Here is a 23613-nt window from a genome sequence, read left to right on the forward strand (position 1 = left end):
CAAAACTCAAGTCCAAATGGATCAAAGACCTCAATATCAGTCCGAACACACTGAACCTGATAGAAGAGAAAGTGGGAAGTACCCTACAACAGATGGGCACAGGAGATCGCTTCTTAAGTATAACCCCAGCAGCACAGACACTAAGGACAACATTGAATAAATGGGACCTACTAAAGCTGAGAAGCTTCTGTAAAGCAAAGGACACTGTCACTAAGACAAAAAGGCAACCTACTGACTGGGAGAAGATCTTCACCAACCCCGTAACAGACAAAGGTCTGATCTCCAAAATATATAGAGAACTCAAGAAACTAGACTCTAAAATGCTAATTAACCCAATTAAAAAAATGGGGCACTGAACTGAACAGAGAATTCTCAAAAGAAGAAGTTCAAATGGCCAAAAGACACCTAAGGTCATGCTCAACCTCATTAGCAATCAGGGAAATGCAAATCAAAACAATGTTGGAGGAAGTCTTGCATTGGCGCCTTCCCATCTCCTCCTTCAAATGGGGCCAGGAGAGGCCTGGTGTCTTGGTCCAGTCTTTGCTGTGAATGAGTCTCTGGGTGTATCTTTTCAGTGTAGAAGTAGGGACCGTCAAGTTGAGCTGGAACTCCTCAGCACCCAAACGTGGTCTACCGTCCAGATGGAACTCCTCAGGACCGCTCTGGGTGGGTTGTGGATGCAAGCCTGATGTCTCTCCTGGTGCGGGGTTCGGATCTCCTTGCTGCTTGGGTGACTTGTAATCAAAGGACCTACTTAGCTCGCTGCAGGCAGGCTAGTGGGAACAAAGGAGCTACCACCCTCCCGTTTGCCCTGCCGATTCGGATTCGGTCCTAGAGCCCGAACAGGCTGGGCTGGGAGATGTTATGTGGTCAAAGAGGGAAGGGAGTCACACGGAGGGGGAGGGGAGGGTTGTGGATGCAAGCTGGGTGGGATAGGAAGAGAGAGGAAATATTGGGCAGAGTAGCCCCTGAGGATGACCAGGAAGTGTAGGAGGGGTCAATGGCCCGTGATTTTTTAATTCCTGTCATTTATTGGCTTTGTTATTGTTGGTGGTAGTGTGTGTGTGTGTGTGTGTGTGTGTGTGTATGTGTGTGTGTGTGTGTAGCTAACTTCCTTGGGTTGGAGTTTTCTTTCTAGTAATTTCTATAGGATTGGATTTGTGGATAGGTATTGTTTAAATATCATTTTGTCATGGAATATCCTATTTTCTACATTTATAGTGATTAAAAATTTTGCTGGGTATAGTAGTCTGGGCTGGCATCCATTGTCTCTTAGTGTCTGCATAATACGTATCCAAGACCTTCTGGTTTTTATAGTCTCCTTTGAGAAGTCAGGTTTTATTCTGATGGGTTTGCCTTTATATGTTACTTGGGCTTTTTCTTTATCAGCTCTTAATATTCTTTCTTTATTCTGTATGTTTAGTGTTCTGATTATTATATGGTGAGAGCCTTTTTTATGGTCCATATTATTTGGTGTTTTGTAAGCTTCTTGTATCTTCATAACAATTTCCTTCTTTAGGTTGGGAAAGCTTTTTTCCATGATTTTTTGAATATATTTTCTGTGCCTTTGTGCCGGTATTCTCCTTCTTCTATCCCTATTATTTTTAGGTTTAGTCTTTTCATGGCATTCCAGATTTGCTGGATGCTTTTTTTTATGACTTTGTTGGCTTTACCATTTTCTTTGATTAATGAATCCATTTACTCTATCATATGTTCAACACCAGAGATTCTCTCTTCCATTTCTTTATTCTATTGGCTTTGCTTGCATCTGTATTTCCTGTCCATTTACCTAGATTTTCCATACCCAGAATTCCCTTAGTTTGTGTTTTCTTTGTTGCCTATATTTCAATTTTCAACTCTTGAACTATTTTCTTCACACGTTTGATTCTTTTTTTTTTTTTTTGGCTATCTTTAAGAATTTACTGATTTCTTCCAGTTTTTTTGTTTGTCTTTTTCTCTATTTCTTTAAAGGAATTTTTCCTTTCCTCTTTAAGGTAGTCTTTAATCTTCATAAAATTATTTTCAAGATCATTTTCTTCTGCATTGGGATGTTCAGGTCTTGCTGTTGTAGAATTACTAGGCTCTGGAGATGTCATATTGTTCTTTGTAGAATATAGAGTTCAGTGGCAGGGATCATGGTGGAGTGGCCAGTCATCAGGACTCTTACCTGCTGACAAGCTATTGGGCCTGTAATGGGTATGGGAGGTGCTTGGGATGTGCACCAGGGTCTAGGGCCTAGAGATGGGGTTGTCCAGCTGGGAGACCAATCACTCACCTCTTCATATAGTTGGTGCAGGCAGTATATGTCAAGTTGCTATATAAATATACAAATAAATGTATGTGTATAAATAATCAAATAACTAAAATAAACAAGAAATTAAGAATGCATTTTCAGGTATGTCTCTCTAGCTCAAGAGACAGAGAAGCCAAATGTAAAAAAGAGTTATCTATGGGGACTGGTGAGATGGCTCAGTGGTTAAGAGCATTGTCTGCTCTTCCAAAGGTCTTGAGTTCAATTCCCAGCAATCACATGGTGGCTTACAACCATCTGTAATGAGGTCTGATGCCCTCTTCTGGCATGCAGACATATAAACAGAATACTGTATACATAATAAATAAATAAACATTAAAAAAAGAGTTATCTATGTTAGACATTAAGTTAAATCAAGAAGAAACAAGATTGCCTTGAAAAGACATTTATGTACTAAGAATCCATAGATCAGAACACTGGGGATTCATCTCCCTAGTGGATAGAACTAGAGAAAGAAAAGTAAAAAGATCAGTATCCATGGGGAGAAAGTATAAGCAAACAATAAAAGTATAGTATGGAGAAAGAGTTAAGGGAAACAGACAGGTGAGGAGTTAGCCAACAATGTCAAGTAAGTTAAGAGAATAAAGATCAAAACTGGAAAAAGTTATCCATGATGGAGGTGCCAAGAGCATATCTTAGAACCAGGAAGCATCTGAGCAGAGTGAGATGTGAGGAGTCATGGAGACAGTGGAGGGCAGGAATGGACAGTGGAGGTTGGAGATCTTTCAGGAATCATTTGTTAGAGAGAAATGAACAGTGGAGGAATGTATGATAGAAGAAGGAAGACAGAGGACTTTGGTACTGAGAGGTCAGAGGAGACTAACACATAGAACCTTGGAGAATGAGAAAAGACAAAATGTAAAGTGAACAGAAGTTAGAGTTGAGATTATGCATATCTGTTTTTTCTGTGAGTAGGGATGGCTCAGCAGAAATTCTGAACTCAGATAAGTTGGGAGATGCTTGTGGTGGTTTCAAAGAAGCCAGATGGGGTTGAAAGGGACAAAGGAAATGAAAATCATAATAAGATAATAAAGAAGACCAGAATAACATCCAAGACATCTGCTGCTATAAGGACACATTCTTTCTTTGGAAGAAAGGGAAATGTTTTCATAAAGACACATTACAAGAAATTCTTCATAGCACACACTGCTTTTGAAAATGTGCTATTTCCATTTGTGTTTCTGTGAGAAAATAAAACTTTAGAAAGAGGTTCATTTGACTTAAAATTCCAGAGAAGTCACAGTAGCCGGGGCTTGAAGCAGCTGTCACACCAACAAGAGACTAGATAGTAAATCTATTCATGCTTATGTCTTTTTTTTTTTGGCATGGTAGTGCTCAGTTCTTTTTCCAGTCTTACACAGCTGATGACTCCCTATCTAGTGAACAGTGTTGCTTGCAATGGGCTTGGTCTTCTCACATCAATTAACTTAATTAAGACAGTTTTCTATGGACAAGCCACAGATAAACCCAGTGTAGACAATGCTTCATTGAGATTCTCCTGCCAGGGAGCTTCTGGCTGGACAGTAGAAATTAAAGCGAACCATCACAGAAGCCTTTTGAAGTCATGGTGATGGAAGCATCAAAAGGACACACGTCTTGGCTTTGACAAGACCGCCTGTGATAGTATAGCCTTCTCCCTTAATGCAGCATAAAAGAGAATTTGGACCGTGACTTTAAGATTTCAATCACTTCAATAAATCCCTGTTATGATCATGTATAAATGAAAGGATTCATTGGCTCACAGTTTTGGAAGTTTTGGTCTTTGTCACTCGAATGTGTAGTTTGGTGGCCTGTCATGAGGGCTGTTCATTATGGTGGAAGGAAGGGAAACGTGAAACCATTAACTTGAGACTGGAAACAAAACAGAGTGAGTAATGGGCTGTGGTTCTACTCCAGATAACCTGAAATCTCACCACCATTTCCTCCATTGGAACAGTCCGTTCAGATTCCAGTGCTGATCCCTAGGAATCCATATTGAAACAATGGTGATTTCTCAATATTTAAAGAAATACATGTGTGCATATGTAATATACATACCAAGCTCGATTTCTTTATACATTGAATATAAAAAATTTGTGAATTAAGAGAGAGTGTAGCTCATTTCTTGAGCACTTGTCTAGACTATTGGATTTGATACCCAGCTTGACAAAGGAAGGAAAACATCTAATATTTAAATGATTTAATCACAAGTTATTTTTTTTTTGGTGAAAGCAAATTCTTTATGTTTATGTAACTTCCTGTATTTGTTTGCTTCCAGGGATTCTAAAAATAGGAATGAGCATTGGTCCTTTGATTGGATTATTGTTGTCAACCTTTTGTGCAAACATTTATGTTGACATTGGGTCTGTGAATACAGGTAAAATAAATTTTATTTATACAATCTAGTCTCTATAGTGTAAAAGAATGTTCCAGATAGCTATACCCTGCTTCTTTGGTCTTTAGTTAGGCAATTATCACCACCTACAGACTTCAAACCTAAGAGAAACAAAGGTAAGGATAAAATGTCACCTTCTGATTAAAAAATCCACCATTCTTCCACCACATTGCAGTCACACCTTTGATCTCAAAGGATTTACTCACATAATGAGGCAGTCACTGTGGATAACAAGACAGATCTCTGCTATGTGATAAGCACCAATTTGTACAGAAATACTCAATTACTTTTGAAAAATACACTATCTATACTGCTAGGTAAAATTACTTTTCTTAATGAGCACACAAAACAAAAAATAATTAGATACTATGAGATACTTTTATTATGTTTATATGTGTGTGTATATATATATGTGTGTGTGTGTGTGTGTGTGTGTACCTGCTGAGGTCAGAAGAGGGCTTCAGATCTCTTTAAATTAGAATTACATGTAGTAGAGAGTTTCCATGAGGGTACTCAGGATCTCTGCAAGAGCAACAATAATTCTTAGGCACTGAACTGTCTCTGTAGCCCCTTCCTCATCTACTGTGATATTTTGAGATAGGACTACATCAGGTTAACACTAGTTTGTTAAATATACATCAAGTCTTTTTTTTCTGTCTTTCTGAAATGAAGTTTTAACCTTTAAACCATGTAGCTTCTCAGAATCTTTTCTTCTTACTTAATTACATCTTTATCCAATTGATCTTTCTCAGACACTGTTTCTAAAGGTTTGAACTAGCCAAGCCAGGTGGCAGATCCCTGTAATTTCCTCATTTCAGAAGCAGAGGCAGAAAATCAGAAATTCAAAGTCTACATAAGAAGAATAACTAATGTGTGATGGGTTTACAAAAGATATACAAATTTTGTGTTTAGATGGAATTATGATCCTTAATAATGTTCTACAATTCATGCTGGAAAGAATGATGCAACCTAACAAAATATCTGTATTTCTCCACAGATGACCTGACCATAACTCCCACTGATACACGCTGGGTCGGTGCTTGGTGGCTCGGCTTTTTAATCTGTGCAGGAGTGAATGTCCTGTCCAGCATTCCCTTTTTCTTTTTTCCCAAAACACTCGCAAAGGAAGGACTAGAGTATAATGAAGATGCAACTACAAGTGACAAAGAAGAGAAACAGCAAGAAAAAGCCAAGGAGGAAAAACATGGAATCACTAAAGGCAAACAGACAAACCTTAACCTCTGTATTTGGTTTAGATGGGTCTGCAGGTAGTAGCGCATGTGTCTGCTGTGCTGAGTTAAGCTAGTTTGTCACTAAGGGTCCCTACTCAGATGCCTTAAACTTCTTTCCAAGTTACTGCTTGGATTACAACTCACATAATTTGTAAACAGCTCATCTTAGATTAGACTTTATGGAAAATTCATCAATCTGGAACTCAATGAGCAAATATATTTTCCCACCTGTTTTAAAAAGTCTATTTCATAGAAAATATTGTTTCAAGTTAAAAAAATAACCAGAAATTCAAGTTAAAGACAATGGGAGAGAATTATCTGTACTAAGGTAACTGTATAGATTGATAAGAAAAATGACAGTTTAGTTGTGAGCATGCTTGAAGTTAGTGTTGGAGGAGAAATCCTAAGAGGTGGCATAATCTTCTGTATTTGAAGGTGTGTGATAGTTTACAGAAGAACTGTTCCCCAAGGAGCAGATTGCTGTAAAACAAGCAAGAATGTTTTTAACCTCTGGTGCAGAGCAGTGGTGCATCTGTGAGAAGCTGAGTGGTCAAGACCGCCCATACCTGAACCTTGGCATTTGACATTATTTTCCAGTTATGTGTGTGGTGACTTCTGTAGTATTCACAAGAGATTTGAGTTAGTGTGAGGGGGAATGGCTTGGGCTTTGGAATTCTTAAAGTGTATACTTGGAGGATAAGAAGGCATTATTCCTTCACCTGTCCAATGAGATCAACATTGTGTTATATTCTTGGGTTTCTGTGCTATTCTCATGCAGACTACTGTAGGGAACACTCTTGATGACATTGCTTTTTCCTCAACACTCAAATCCTCAGCATTAATATGCCTTGAATATTCACACATTTCCCTTAAACACTGTTGACTGTTGCTGAGGAGTTAGTCAAACTGACAGTGAGTTCAGAGGCTTGAACATTCTCAGAATCATGGTCATGCTAACAATTCTCCTGAAAGACTTAGTATGGATTGTTATATGTGACTATATGATTTGCCACATAATTATATTGTTTTCTATTTTTAATTTTATTTTTTGATTTTAACATATTCTGAACAGTTTCCCTTCTGTACCTTTCTCCCAGTTCTCTTTAATTTCTCTTCTGCCCCAAATCTATTCTGCCCCTGTTTCCCTTCAGAAAAGAGTAAACTTCGCAAAAATATCCTTTCAACATTGTTGGAGGGAGGTTGCTGTTTGGTTGCCAGCCACCAGGCTAGTTTAGAAGCAAAATAATCACACAAAAACTATATTAATTAAAACACTTCTTGTCCATTAACTCTAGCTTCTTATTGGCTAACTCTTATACTAAGTTAACCCATTTCTATTAATCTGTGTATCTCCACGTGGCAGTGGCTTACTGGTAATGTTCACAGTGTCTTTCTCCTGCAGATCCCTAGCCTCTCCCTACTCTGCCTTCTTTTTCCCAGCATTCTGTTTAGTTTTTTCAGCCTACCTACATTCTGTTCTATCAATAGACCAAGGCAACACATAGACAGAATGACCTCCTACACCATTTCCCCTTTTCTGTTTAAACAAAAAGGAAGACTTTAACTTTAACATAGTAAAATTTCATATAACAAAACAGGCATAAAGTAAGAATTACAGTTATAACATTTATATCTATTTTATCTTTTATCATAATTAAGGAAAGCTATATTATTACTATCTACTCTTTAACTTCATAAAAGACTCCAGAAGGATATAATATTACCTAAGTAAACAGGAAGTGCATTGTAAGAAACTTCCAAAACTCTAGAATTGACAGAGACATCTTGCTGCCTAGACAGTCACCCAAAGTTCTTTTGTACTGTTGGGGCAACCATCTTCAGCCTACAGGCCCATAGTATCCAGCAGACTTTTCCTTGAAGCAGGAAGTTTCAAAGACAGGTCTGATTATATTGGAAGTTTGCCAGTCACTTTTTTTCTGTATCCTGCAGAATGTCTCACAGACTCTTTCATGAGGCAGGAATCTTGAAGGATTGTTTCAACTTTAGGCAAGTTAAGCAGTCATTTCTCTGTGGATGGTGCATGTCCAGTTCATCTAATAAACTCCATAAGGAGCCTCTTCTATGCCCATCTTCCTCTTGAAGTAGATTGGTGCTGCCAGGAGCAGATATGTCTTGTCATGAAAAGTCCTAAGTTCTCAAAACATTAAAATGCCATATTTCAAAGGTCTCTGAAAGATTTCAAGAATACCTATCCATCTGAAATATATCTCTGTATATCTAGAAAATCTAACTAACATGACTACAATCTTGGCTATTATAGATGATTATCTATTAACCTATATTTCTTAAATGAACTACATAATCCCAGCAACTTAATCAAGAGCAGAAATATACATATAAAAATTAACCTTGAATGTGTATCAATAAACCAGGATCTATACCAATGCAAATTATTCATATCTAGATCATATCCGCCTTTAAATGTTAATAAACATTTATAGACAATTTGGGAATATGGGCATAGTTTCTCCAAACTGCTTCCTGCTATTTATTGGGCAAAGCATTTTATTTGTGGGGGTGTTTATAGCAACCATTCAGGAGCTTTTGTTCCATCAAACAATATTGGTCTGGAAACAATCCACAGGTTCTCATCTTCTATGAAAAAAAAGAATCTCTTTTCCAAAGCAATATATCCTTAGACCCAAATTTGGAAGTCAAAATACCTTTATAATATACATGCTGCTGCTTTAGCTTAGCAGCCCATACAATGAAATGTATCTCTGTACTTAGGTCATTCACAGTCAAAAAATTCAAAGAAAATACAATAATATACATATTCCAAGCTCTCTGTGAATTTTCCATGTTTATGTGACTTACTTTTTTATTCCTTTTAATTTATGACTGTCTGTACTCTGTCTAAGGACTTTGCCCCTTTTTTTACAAAGAAAAATAACTTTATTTTATGACTATACTATATTTCTTCTCTTTTTCAAGCCTATGTACATTTATTCAACACTATGACTCATCTGGATTTGTCTTTACTGCATATCTGTAATTCTTTAATGTCTTGAAGAGCTTCTAAAATGGTAGGCAGCTTGGTTGCTTCTGCTCTGGATGCTGGCTCTGCTTCTCTCCACTTAAAATGGTGGAGGCTCTGGAGCTGCCAGGTAGGAGCTCATCACTTTAACTCTGAGAATGAATGTGCAGCAATAAACTCTTTTTTATTTGAGTAATAGCTAAATCTGCCACGCAGAACACTGCACAGCCTGGAAACATCTCTGTGTATGGTGGCAGGAATCCACCACACTCTCCTACCTGTGCAAGTCTACTAGATTGGATCCCACTGCTTGCCCAGGCACGGAGGCTTGAGCCGTGGGCATGGTCTCAGCTACTTTCCTCCCAACACCGTGTGGGCACACAAACACCTGGGCCCACAAATGCCATTGAAATGCTTCATAGCTGAAGTTTGCACTGGTGGCATGGCCCAGGAAGCCACATTTTAAAATCGTGCAGCTTTTTTCTGTAAGGAGCCATGCCTCTGCTTGCTTCTAGCAAACAAAGCCCGTCCAAGAAACTGCCGCTAGAAAACTATGCTTAACTCTTTTCTTTTGAGTCTATAATTAATTTTTAAGCTTTTAAGGTTTTAGATGGATTCAGTCCACCATGTTTGTGTGCCAATCTGTTTGGTTTCTGGCCACCCAGCCAGCTTAGATCCAAAATAATCACACAGAAACTGTCCTAATTAAAACACTGCTTGGTCCATTAGCTTTAGCTTCTTATTGGCTAACTCTTATATTAATTTAATCAATTTCTATTAATCTGTGTATCTCCATGTGGCTTACTGGGTAATGTTCCCAATGTCTATTTCCGGTGGCTCCAGGGCATCTCCCTGGTCTTCTTTCTTCCCAGCATTCTGTTTACTTTTCTCTGCCTACCTACATTCTTCCCTATCAACAGGTTAAGGCAGTTTTTTTATTCATTAATCATTAAATGCAACACATAGACAGAAGGACCTCCTACACCACAACATGGCACAAGATGCAATAGCTGTAGGAACAAACCCACACATCAAGGATACCCGAGACAATCCAATAGAAGAAAACAGGTCCCAAGAGGAAGCAAAAGAGTCAAAAATACCCCCACTCTAACTGTTAGGAGTCACCTCAAAACATCAAGTATATCATATATGCAGATGACCTAGTATAGGCCCATGCAAGCTCTGTGATTGCTGTTTTAGTCTCCGTGAGCATGTATGAGCCCTAGTTAGTTGACATCTGTGAACTGTGCTCTCTTGGTGTCTTTGATCCCTCTGGATTCTACATTTCTTTCTCCTATCTTCTATAGGCTTTCCTGGGCACCAAGGGAAGGACCCAATGGAAGCTTCCAATTTGGGCTCTTTACCTAATGCTCATACCTAAGGCTATGGGGCTTTGTATTTGCTCCATCAGCTGCTGTTAAGAAGCCTGTTTGATGATTACTGGGATAGGCTCAGATCTATGAGTATATAAGAATGACAATAATTATTTTATTGACTTTTTTTCTATCATAGGCCCTTGGGTTATCCAGCTTTCTATTCCTAGTCATTCAGGCTGTATTGAACATGGGCTCCCATTAGTGATGTGGGTCTCAGATTAGACTAGTCATTGGTTTGCAATTCCCCAAAATTCTGCACCTCCACTGTCTCACCTAATTTTATAAATAGAATAGATTATAGGTCCAAGATTTTGTGGCTGGGTTGTTGTCCAAGTCCTACCTTTGGAAGTCCTACCTGTTTACAAAGGATGGCTGGTTTAAGCTCCAAATCATTCATTACAGGAGCGCTCACTAGAATCATCTTCTTAGAATCATAAAAGTTTCTAATGAACTAGGTTTCCACATAACTCAGGTACATACCCTTCAGTTCTAGTCACCTCTCCCTTATTCTCTTTTTCCATTACCCCCAAACTTGATCACTCCTGTTTCCATTGCCACCTACCCCCAGTCCACTCCCAAAATATATTTTATTTTTCCTTCTCAAGGAGACCCACTGATCCCTCTTAGAGCACAACTTGTTCCTTAGCCTTTCTGTGTCTGTGTTTTGTAGCATGATTATAATTGATTCAAGAGCTAATACCCACTTATCAATGACCATGTGCCATGTTTGTCTTTCTTGGTATTGGCTACCTCACTCAGGATGACTTTTTTTAGTTTTGTGGATTTTCCTGCAAATTTCATGATGTCATTCTTCTAACAACTGAGTAATACTCCATTGTATAAATGTCCCACATTTCTTCATCTATTCTATGTTTGAGGGACATCTAGGTTGTTTCTACTTTCTGGCTGTATGAATAAAGCTGCTATGGACATAGTTTAACAATTGTCCTTTTGATAGAATGGAGTGTCTTTTGGGTATATTCTTCAATGGTATAGTTAGGTCTTTTTTATTTATTAGATTTTAAAAAATACCAATCCAAGTTCCCACTCTTTCCCCTCCTCCTATTCCCTCCACCCACCGCCCTGCCCCACCCCCATCTAACCCTCAGAGAGAATAAGGCACATTGCCTTGTGGAAGGTCCAAGGCCCTCCCTACTGTATCTAGGCTGAACAAGGTATACATCCAAAGAGACTAGGATCCCAAAAAGCCAGTACATGCAGTAGGGATAAATCCTGGTGCCACTGCCAGTGGCCCCTCAGTCTTCCCCAGCCATGCAACTGTCAACCCCATTTAGAGGAACTAGTTTGGTCCTATGCTTGTCTCTTCCCAGTCTGGCTGGAGTTGGTAAGCTCCCATTAGCTCAGGCAAACTTTCAGTGGGTGAACCCATCATGGTCTTGACTTCCTTGCTCGTATTCTCATTTCTTCCACTTTTTAACTGGACTTTAGGAGCTCAGTCCAGTGCTTCTATGTGGGTCTCTGCCTCTGCCTCCATCAGTTGTTGGATGAAGGCTCTATGGTGATATTTAAGAAAATCATTAGTCTGACTACAGGGCAAGTCAAGATCGAGCCCCCTCTCCTCTATTGCCCAGGGTCCTAGGTGCGGTCATTCTTTTGGATTCCTAGGAATTTCTCTAGAGCCAGGTTTCTGCTAACCCTATAATGGCTCTCATAATCAAGGTATCTCTCTCCTTCCTCCATCTCAATCATTCCATTCCCCCAAGTTCTCTTCTGTCTCCCCTCATCTTCTCCTCCTACCATCCCCTCTCCATCAACCCCCATGCTCCCAACCCTGCCAGTCAATCCTGTCTGTTTCCAATTTCCAGGTAGACCTATATATATTTTTTTTTCCTTTGGGCTCACATTATTACTTAGTTTCTCTAGGTTCATGAACTATAGGCTCAATGTCTTTTGTTTATAGCTACTATCCACTTATGCATGAGTACATACCATAATCATATTTTTTGGTCTGAGTTACCTCACTCAGGATAGCGTTTTCTAATTTCATCTATTTGCCTGCAAAATTCAAGATGTCATTGCTTTTTATTTCTGAGTAGTACTCTAATGTGCCACATTTTCTTTATCCATTCTTCTGTTGAGGGGCATCTAGGTAGTTTCCAGGTTCTGGTTATTACAAATAATGCTGCTATAAACATAGTTGAACAAATGCTTTTGTAGTATGATTGAGCATCTTTTGGGTATATGCCCAAGAGTAGTATTGCTGGATCCTGAGGTCCAGTAAAAGGATTTACTCACTTTCTCCAATTTGTCTTTTTCTTGATTTCCTAAGGGGATTTATTTATTTCCTCTTTAAGGACCTCAATTATCTTCACATAATTGTTTTTAAGGTCATTGTCGTGTGTTTCTGCTGCATTGGAATATCCAGGGTTTGATGTGTTGGGGTAACTGGGCTTGGTGACATATTGTCTTGGTTGTTTTTGATTATGTTCTTATGGTAGTATCTAATCATCTAGGTTAGGGGTAATTATAGATCTAGGTGCCTATTTCTGAGTTTTCCTTTGTTAGATGGGTGTTTTGTTCCTTGGTCTCTATTTACTCTCTTATCTTCTGGTCAGTGTGGTCTGTGATTGAGCAGGGATCTCTGCCCAAGTTGGCAGCCAGACTTCTATCAGCTGGAGTGGTGTCTGATAGAGCAGAGAGTCTTTATTCCAACTGGGGACTAGGACATGATGAAACTGAGAGTGTGGAGACTGGAGATAAAGGGGCCACTGGAAGGCAGTTCAGAGGCTTTAACATTCTTAGAATCATGGTCATGTTAACCATTCTTCTTAAAGGCTAATACTGATTGCTATGTGCACTTGTGTGGTCTGCCAAGCCAACCTAATTTTCAAAACTATAAAAGAGCTTAACATCTTATAAGACATACAGAAAATCAATGTGAATTGTAGAGACTCATTTAGGAGAACAGGGATGTCAGCAAACATGGGTGAGTTAAAAAAAAAAACTTCTGGAAGGTGATTGGTGCACATCAAATGAGTCATCATTCCTTATAGTGTGATTTTTGTATAAAGATGTTTAAAAATATCACTAGTTAAAAAGATCTCTTCTAATGAATGTTCTGTTGCAAAGTTCTGCAGGGATGATGAAGATGGATGAGCTGCAGCATGATTCCTGGAGCCTCCCTAAGATTTTGCTTACATGTTCTTACACAAATGAGTGTTAACATCAGTATCTGAATTCAAACTTCATCAAAGAGAGCCCCTTGCAAATTCCAGTGAAAAGACGAGTCAGTCTATAGTGAATACAGTATATTAATAGAGGGAAAAGAGAAAATGAAAGTACATGGCTGTAGATATGGTTCCATCTTTGTATAGTTTTGCTTGATTTTATAATTTGGTTCTGATTCTTATATAGCCAGTTATGTCACTCACTTCCAGAAGCAACTTAAATAATGATTCTCAAAGAAGTGAGGATTTATCAGATGTATTTGTGTTAAGCCATGTATCTGTGAGAAGATTTTAGTACACTGGGCACAAAATGCTAGACTAAGTTTGCTTGATGATCTTGGAACTATTTTATTACAGATTTCTTGCCATTCATGAAGAGCCTCTTATGTAATCCAATTTACATGCTTTTCATCCTCTCAAGTGTGATCCACCTCAACTCAGTTGTCATTATTCTTACCTTCATGCCTAAATACATGGAACAGCAATATGGAAAATCAACTGCAGAGACAGTCTTTCTCATAGGTATGTAGTTTCATTGTTTTTTTCAGTAGCACTTCCCCTTCCACAAGAATACAACAAACAGTATCCCCAAGGGCAAGATAAACAGTAAGATGATGTAAATAGGAAACTACAACAAGACGTAAATCTGCTAAGATATTCCTTACAAATTTATACTTTGTAGTCTCCATGGAAACCAAGAAAGGATGAAAAAAGTAAGAGGCTGAGGCCAGAAATATACTCTCTGGTCTCTCTCCAATCAGAATGGAATCTAACATTTTTATGAAAATCTTGGAGATGTTCATATCAGTCAGTTTTCAAGAATCCACATGTTAATTCAAAGAAGAATATAGAGTTAACTCACTGGGATTCTGTATCTTACTCCCAGATATACTTCTGGGCTTCAAATTTTGCATTCTTCATTACTCCTCAGTTCTATTGCTTGGTCCCTTGGTGGTCTCAGGATGTTGTGCAACCACACTCTGCTTTTCTTGTTAGTACACTATGCTGTGGGATGTCCTTCTGTATATGTGTTGCTTTTATCAGTTGATTAATAAAGCTGTTTTGGCCAGTGGCTTAACAGCATAAAGTCATTGAATGGATATATAGAGAATAGACTGAGAGAGGGAGACACCTTGTAGTTGCTTAATGAGAAGAATCCTGGAAAGTTACTGGTAGATTACAGCCTTGTGGTGAAACATAGATTAATAGAAATGGATTAATTAAAAATGAGCTACCTAGGAATATGCCTAAGCTATTGGTCAAGCAGTATTGGACTTAATATAGTTTCTGTCTGATTGTTTGGGTCTGAGTGGCCAGGAAACAAATGTGCAATTTCTGTTTACACACTAAATTCAGGGATTTTACCCAACTTGGGATTTTTTTCCTGGGTTCATTTTACTCTTGATAACTGATGATCACAGATTGATAGCATCCACATTATTTAAAATTTTCTGAAAGTACAAATCCCAGTCTCTAACTTCAGATGTAAAAAAAAAAACAAATGCAATGGCATGGATCTCAAAGGATGGGTGAATTCTTCTAAGCCTGATGCTGGTGAAGTATGAATACAACCTAGCCAGGATTTTTCTCTTCCCTTTCCTTTTTCCCCTTGAATTTTGGCTGAGGAATGATTCAGAGTGGAATAATTCTGGACAGCATCGGTAGTACACAAATTGTTCTATGCTTTATAAACACAGACTCGCATCTACATTTACAATCAACTGGAGCTGAGTCAAATTCCCAATAAACAGAGGAATAAGATGCATGAATATATAGTATCATTTATGTGTGCATATGTGTATGTATGTGTGGTGTGTGAGATGCTTATAAATGTTTATAACTCTGCAAATGGTTACATAAATGATAATACTTTTAAAGTGATATTGTAGGACATTTGAAAACCTCTTTGTACATAATAGCAATATGTGAATGAATAGGGGTTAGGATCACTGTATATTAGAGCTAAATAATATACAGTATAATTTCTCAAGTAAGATATTTGAAAGAAATTGATAACATTTATTTTTTCTTGTCTTTTAAAAATACTATTTTATTTTCATTTATAGGTATTTATACTTTACCTTCAGTCTTTGTTGGATATGTCACTTGTGGCTTGATTATGAAGAAGTTCAAGATTACTATCAAGAAAGCTGCATACATAGCATTCTGGGTATCCCTGACTGAGCACCTTCTATTTTTCTTTTTCTTTATGATGGCCTGTGATAATTTGCCAGTTGCTGGCTTAACCACCTCTTATGAAGGGTATGCTGTTTCCTAATGAAGATAATAACATTTCTACAATTACTAGTCCATTTTCTTCAAGGACGGTGTATGACATTTTATTACAATTTAATGTTAGTGATCCATGGTCATCTTGTATTTTTCTTCCATCTATCAATCTTATACCAACCCATATAAGTTGTAAGCTTGTTAAAGATGTCTTGGGACCACCACTGAGTAAGTTAATGATTTCATATGCATATGAGTGGTTGTCATGCTAATATACTATTCTATTATAAAGTATAAAAAAGAAAACAATCTAGAACTTTGCAGCCTAAATTATCTATAAACAGCATTCAAATTTCACTATACAGGCCAGTGAGTCATCCATGGTTTCTATAATAGGTGTTGTAATAGGAGCGGCCGGGCGCTGCTTCCCGCCACCTGGCTAGGTTTACCCAAAATAATTACAAGGAAACTTTTAAACACTGCTTGGCCCATTAGTTTTAACTTCTTATTGGCTAGCTCTTACATATTGATCTAACCCATTTCTAATATTCTGTGTAACACCACGAGGTGTCTTACCAGGCAAGCTCTTAACCTGTACCTGTGTCTGGTGGGAGAATCATGGCGACTCTGACTCGACTTCTTTCTCCCAGCATTCTGTTCTGTTTACTCTGCCTATCTAAATTCTACCCTATCAGAAGGCCAAGCAGTTTCTTTATTAATTAACCAATGAAAGCAACAGATAAGATACAAAACCCACCTCCATCATTTCCCCTTTTTCTGTTTAAACAAAAAAGAAAGGCTTTAACTTTAAAATAGTAAAATTACATATAACAAAACAGTTATCAAGTAAGAATTACAGTTACAATATTTATATCTACTTTATCATTTATCATAACTAAGGAAAACTATAACTATCCATTCTTTAACTCCATCAAAGACTCCAGAAGGATATAATATTACCTAAGCAAACAAGAAGTCCAAAACTCTAGAAATGACAGAGATATCTTACTGCCTGGACAGTCACCCAAAGTGTCTCTGTACTATTGGGGAATCCATCTTCGGCCTTCAGGCCCATAGTATCCAGCAGACATTTCCATGAAGCAGGGAATTTCAAAGACAGTTCAGTCACTATCTGCTGTGTCCTGCAGAATGTCTTACAGACTCTTTCATGAATCAGGAACCCCAGAAGACCATCTCACCTTTAGGCAAGTTCAGCAGTCATTTCTCTGCGGATTCTCTGTGTTCAGTTTATGCAATAGTCCAGGCAAGAGCAGTTTCTTGCACAAATGACTATCCAGCTCCATAAGGATCCTCTTCAATGCCCATCTTCCTCTTGAAGTAGCTGGTGCTGCCAGGAGCAGACATGTCTCATTGTGATGAAAAGCCCTAATTTATTAAAACATCTTAAATGCCATGTTCTGCAGTCTTTGAAAGATATGAAGAATGCCTATCTAACTGAAATATATCTCTATATATCTAGAAAATCTAACTAACATGACTACAAGCTTGACTATTATTGATGATTATCCATTAACAACCTATATTTCCTAATGATATATTACATTTTAAAAATGAACTACACAATCACAATACCTTAATGAATATCAGAAATACATGTACATATAACAAAATTGACCTTAAAATCCATACCAATGCAAATTATTCATACCTATATCATTTCCCCCTTTAAATGTAAAAGAACATTTATAAACAATATTTGGGAACATGGGCACAGTTTTTTTCTCTCCAAACTGCTTCCTGCTGAATGGGGGCATTGTTAATCAGATTTTTTTATGGTGTAACCTGCGTACCAGGTTCATCTCAGTTGGCAGTTGAGTGAAGTAATTTTTTGAGGGTGTTAACAGCAACCTTTCAGGAGGGCGTGGTCTATCATACCATATTGGGATAAAAGCAATCCACAGGGTTTCATCCTCTGTGAAAACAAAAGAAGAAACTCCTTTCCAAAGCATCATGTCCTTAGACCCAAATTCTGAAGACATAATACCCTTATGAAATCCATTCTGGTTCATCTTGGCAGCCCATGTAATGAAATGTCTCTCTGTACTTAGCTCCTTAACAGTCAAAAATTTTAAAGAAAACACAACGTACATAATCCAGACTCTCTGTGAATTTTCCATTTTTACGTGGCCTATTTTTACTCTATCACTTTACTTTATTCTGTCTCTTTAAAGACTTTACCTTTTTTTTAAACCATTAACTTTATTCTCTCTATTTTTTTTCTCTCTTAAGCCTATGTATACTCATCTAACACTGTGATCCATTTAGTGGTCTGTATCTGTTCTATTGTGAATCTGTAATTTTTTTTACTATCCAGGAGCATTTCTTAAAATGGTAAGCACTTCTTAAAAACTTAAGTTGCACCATATACAGGTAATACAGTCCTGCCTGTGTCCTGCCCAGTCTAAACCTTAACTGCTCTGTTATTACAGTAATTACCGTAGTTCCTGGCTGAGACCAGCACAGTTCAGCAAGGCCAGGCACACAGCAGTCCACATTGCCATCAAGCAAGTCATAGCACTTTACTCCAAATGCTCCATTCAAAAGCTCTGTCTCCCACAGGAGCCAGACAGAGATCCCAATGGCAGCACAGCCCAGAAAGCCAGCATTTTAAAACAGCCAGTTTTTTCCTGCTGCTGAGTCAGGAAAATTTCTTTTGAGACACGCAACCCACAAACAGCCAAAAGCTGTGTTAAACTCTCTTTTCCTTGTTTTTAAGCCTTCTCAGGTTTTTAAGTGGATTTAGCCCATCACGTTGGAGGGCCACTCTGTAGAGAGGAGCGGAGGGCTGCATCCCACCACCGGGCTAGCTTTACCAGCAGAATGGCTCCCGCAAAGAATAGTGGCCAGGTGGCGGAACCCAGCCCACCGTTCATCAACAGAATGATGCCCAACGTGATGGACTAAATCCACTTAAAAACCTGAGAGAGCTTAATTTTAAGCAGAGAAATAACAGAGTTTAACGCAGATTTTTTGCTGTTTGTTGGTAGCGTTCCATAGAGAGATTTTCTGTTTCAGCAACAGCAGCAGAAAAAAAACTGTGTCATTTTAAAACGCGGCTTCCTGGGGCTTGCCGCTAGTGCAAACTCTGGCTTTAAAGCATTTCAATGGCTTTTATGGGACTGGATGTTTCTGTTCCCCCTTGGGATCGGAAGGAGAATTCTCTGAGACCTTGCTGATGGCTCAGCACTCCCTGCCTGAACCTGGGCAGACGGCAGAATCAGGCTTAGGCAGGCAGAGGAGCATGGTGGATTCCTGACGCCATACAGAGACGTGTTTTCAGACTGCGCAGTGCTCTGCGTGTCAGATTTGGCTGTAACTTGGATGAAAAGAGTTTCTGTGCCGCATGCTCATTCTCAGAATTAAACTGCTGATTGCGGCTCCAATGTGGACTGCTATGTGCCTGGAACTGTGCACAGCTCAGGGCCACCAAATGGATCTGAGGCAGGAGCTGCTGCTCCTTGCTGAACCGTGCTGAACTCAGGCAGGAATGATTGTAATTATCATAATAACAGGGCAGTTAAGGTTTAGACTGGGCAGGAAACAGGCTCTACCTATTACCGTATTACATCTACATGGCACAACTTAAGTTTTTAAGAAGTGCTTAACATTTTAAGAAATGCTCCTGGACAGTAAAAAAAAAAAATTACAGATTCACAATACGACAGATTCAGACATAAAGGACCACTAAATGCATCACATTGTTGGAAAAGAAATAAAGAAAAATAAGCCACGTAAAAATGGAAAATTCACAGTCTGGATTCTTTGTATTATTGCGTTTTCTTTAAAATTTTTGACTGTAAGCTGGGCGATGGTGGCGCACGCCTTTAATCCCAGCACTCGGGAGGCAGAGGCAGGCGGATCTCGTGAGTTCAAGACCATCCTGGTCTACAGAGCTAGTTCCAGAACAGGCTCCAAAGCCACAGAGAAACCCTGTCTCGAAAAACCAAAAATAAATAAATAAATCAATAAATAAATCAATAAATAAATCAATAAATAAAATAAAATTTTTGACTGTAAAGGAGCTAAGTACAGGGAGATATTTCATTACATGGGATGCCAAGCTAAACCATAATGGATATAAGGGTATTATGATTTCAGAATTTGGGTCTAAGGATATGATGCTTTGGAGAGGGTCTTCTTTTGTTTTCACAGAGGATGAGACCCTGTGGATTGCGTCTATCCCAATATGGTATGATAGACCATGCCCTCCTGAAAGGTTGCTGTGAACACCTTCAGAAAATTATTTCATTCAACTGCCAACTGAGATGAACCTGGCAGACAGGTTACATCATGAACGACCTAAATAACAGCGCCCCCATTCAGCAGGAAGCAGTTTGGAGAGAAAAAACTACGCCCATGTTCCCAAATATTGTTTATAAATGTTCTTTTACATTTAAAGGGGGCTATGATATAGATAAGAATAATTTGCATTGGTATGGATTTTAAGCTCAATTTTGTTATATGTATATATATTTCTGATCTTGATTAAGGTATTGTGATTATGTAGTTCATTTAAAAATGTAATGTATAAACAGGAAATATAAGTTGCTAGTGGATAATCATCAATAATAGTCAAGCTTGTAGTCATGTTACTTAGATTTTCTAGATATATAGAGATATATTTCAGTTATATAGGCATTCTTCATATCTTTAAAGGACTGCAGAATATGGCATTTAAAATATTTTAATAACTTAGGGTTTTTCAGGACAACGAGACACATCTGTTCCTGGCAGCACCAATCTACTTCAAGAGGAAGATGGGCATTGAAGAGGCTCCTTATGGAGTTGGTTAGACATTTGGGCAAGAATCTGCTCTTGCCTGGACTGTTGCATGAACTGGACACAGTGAACCCATAGAGAGATGACTGCTGAACTTGCCTAAACATGAGATGGTCTTTCAAAGTTCCTGATTCATGAAAGAGTCTGCGAGACATTCTGCAGGACACAGCAGAAAGTGACTGAACTGTCTTTGGAATTTCCTGCTTGATGAAAATGTCTGCTGGATACTACGGGCCTGAAGGCTGAAGATGGATGCCCCAATGGTACAAAAGAACTTTGGGTGACTGCCCAGGCAGTGAGATGTCTCTGTCATTTCTAGAGTTTTGAAGTTTCTTACATCTTATTTACTCAGGTAATATTATATCCTTCTGGAGTCTTTGATGGAGTTAAAGAATGAATATATAGTTATATTTTTCCTTAGTTATGATAAAAGATAAAATAGATATAAATATTGTGACTGTAATTCTTGGCTTGATAACGGTTTTATTATATGTAATTTTACTATGTTAAAGTTAAAGCCTTTCTTTTTTGTTTAAACAGAAAAAGGAGAAATGATGGAGGTGGGTCTTGTATCTTATCTGTTGCTTTCATTGGTTAATTAATAAAGAAACTGCTTGGCCCTGATAGGACAGAAAATTAGGTAGGCTGAGTAGACAGAACAGAATGCTGGGAGAAAGAAGCCAAGTTAGAGAGTCGCCATAATTCTCCCACTTCAGACAGATGCAGGTTAAGATCTTCCCTGGTAAGCTACCTCGTGGGATACACAGATTATTAGAAATGGGTTAGATCAATATGTAAGAGCTAGCCAATAAGAGGCTGGAATTAATGGGCCAGGCAGTGTTTAAAAGAATACAGTTTCCATGTACTTATTTCGGATAAAGCAAACTGTGTGGGTGGCCGGGTTCCAGGAAGCAGCCTGCCCCTCCTATTACAACAAATAGGGAGAAATTTAACATAATTCTATATAATACATGGTAAGTAACAAATGTATATATATATACATATATATATATATCACTCATATAGTTATATTTCATGCATTCTGTAGACTTAGATTTTGCATTTTAGGGGTTGCTTGATTATATTTTATGAAGCATAGGATATTTAAAACTTTGTTTAGGAGCAATTATATAATCAACCAATCAGTTAAAATTAAATAAATCATAAACTTGGAGGTTCCTTTCAAAGATATGGGGAGATAACTCAGTGGTAAAGTGTTTGCTGAGCAGACTGGAGGACCTGAATTCAGATTTACAGAATCCATGTACAGCTCGACATGGTGCAGTATCTATAATTCAAGCATTCCTGTTGTGAGTTGAGAGGCACAGGCAGTAAAACCTGAAAGTTCATAGGCCTACTTGTCTGGCATTTTTAGTAGGGAACATTAGGGGCCTCTGTTTCCAAGAAGGTGGAAGCTTATCTTCTGAACTCCACATGCACACTATTTTATGTGTAATTACACATACATGTAGGTGAAGGCTGCTCATTTGTTTCCCAGATTCCCAGATGTAAAATAATCACACAGAAACTGTATTAACTACAATACTATTTTATCAATAGCTTAGTGTATTTCTAGCTAGCTGTTCCATCTTAAATTAACCAATTTCTATTATTCTGTATATTACCACAAGGCTTGTGGTTTACCAGCAAGGCTCCATGGTTTCTGTCTCCTTTGGTAGCTAAATGGCATTTTCCTGACTCCACCTACTTTCTCCCAACATTCAATTTAGTTTTTCCACCTAGATCTCTTCTGTCCTGCTGTAGACCAAAGCAGCTTTATTCATTTACCAATAAAAGCAACACATAGATAGAAGGACTTTCCATCATTTCCCATTTTCTCTTTTAATAAAAAAGGAAGGCTTTAACTTTAATACAGTAAAATTACATACAACAAAAGTTATCAAGTAAGAATTACAGTTACAATATTTATGTCAATTTTATCTTTTTTTTTTCCCACGCTTCAAGCAGTTGCTTTTATTGACTACAAGTTTACTAAACATTTTCTAAATGGGCTCATGAGGGAATTTAGTTTCTAGATTCTTCCTGGTTAATGGTCTTTTGTTATAACTAAGGAAAACTATAATTTTAACTATCTAGTTTTCAACTCCATTAAAGAACCCAGAAGGATATAATATCTAAGCTAACAGGAAGTACATTGCAAGCAACTTCCAAAACTCTTGAATTGACAGAAATATCTCACTGTCTTGACAGTGACCCAAAGTTCTTTTGTAACATTGGCCTATCCATCTATAGTCTACAGTCCCATAATATCCAGCAGACTTTTCAATGAGGCATAAAATTTGAAAAACTGTTTTACATCTATTTGCAGTTTGTCTGTATCCTGTAGAATGTCTGGCAGACTCTTTCATGAAGCAGGGACCCTGAAGGACAGTATTACCTTTAGGCAACCTTAGCAATCATTTTTTGTGTGTCCTGTATGTCTATTTCATAGAGTATACCATCAAGCAGTCCAGGCAAGAGCAGTTTCTTAGCCAAATGGCTAACAAACTACATAAGGAGCCTCTTCAATACACATCTTTCTCTTGAATTAATTGATGCTGTCAGGAGCAGATGTGTCTCACTGTCATGAAAAGTCTTAAGTTATTTAAATATTTTAAATGCCATATTTCATAGGTCTTTGAAAGGGTTGAGGATTTTCTTTCTAACTGAAATATATCTCTATATACCTAGAAAACCTAACTAACAAGACTACAAGTTTGACTACTATAAATGACTATTTATTAACCTGTATTTTTAATTATATTTGTAAATGAGCTTCACAAACACAATATGTTAATAAAGAGCATAATATACATATAACAAAATTGACCTTAAATTTTTATCAATAAATCAAGATCCATACCAATGAAAAGTTTTTATTTGTAGAGCATATCCTCCTTTAAATGAAAATAAACATTTATAAACAATATTTAGGAATTTGGGTATAGTTCTCTCCAAACTGCTTCCTGCTTTTTATTGGGCAATGTAATTTTGGGGTTCTTGGAGACCTTTCAGGGGGTCTTGGTCTATCAAACAATATTAACATGGAAGGAATCTCATTCTCTGTGGAAACAAAAGCAGAACCTCTTTTTTCAAAACAACGTA

General features: G+C 37.9%; 1 protein-coding gene across 4 annotated transcripts in view; it reads left to right on the plus strand.

Moving 5' to 3' along the window:
- LOC126497319 (solute carrier organic anion transporter family member 1A5-like) overlaps positions 1-23613 on the plus strand; it is a 68587-nt gene that overhangs the window by 30577 nt on the left and 14397 nt on the right. For all 4 annotated transcript variants that reach the window (XM_050135286.1, XM_050135288.1, XM_050135289.1 and 1 more), the window contains 4 exons: positions 4569-4667; positions 5683-5904; positions 13837-14001; positions 15546-15741. In XM_050135286.1, coding sequence (XP_049991243.1) covers positions 4569-4667; positions 5683-5904; positions 13837-14001; positions 15546-15741 — 682 coding nt within the window. The remainder of the gene's footprint in view (positions 1-4568; positions 4668-5682; positions 5905-13836; positions 14002-15545; positions 15742-23613) is intronic.

Source organism: Alexandromys fortis, unplaced genomic scaffold (genome assembly GCF_014885135.2).
Source record: "Alexandromys fortis isolate MF-2015 unplaced genomic scaffold, M_Fortis_MF-2015_v1.1 scaffold_21, whole genome shotgun sequence".
Taxonomy (NCBI): domain Eukaryota; kingdom Metazoa; phylum Chordata; class Mammalia; order Rodentia; family Cricetidae; genus Alexandromys; species Alexandromys fortis.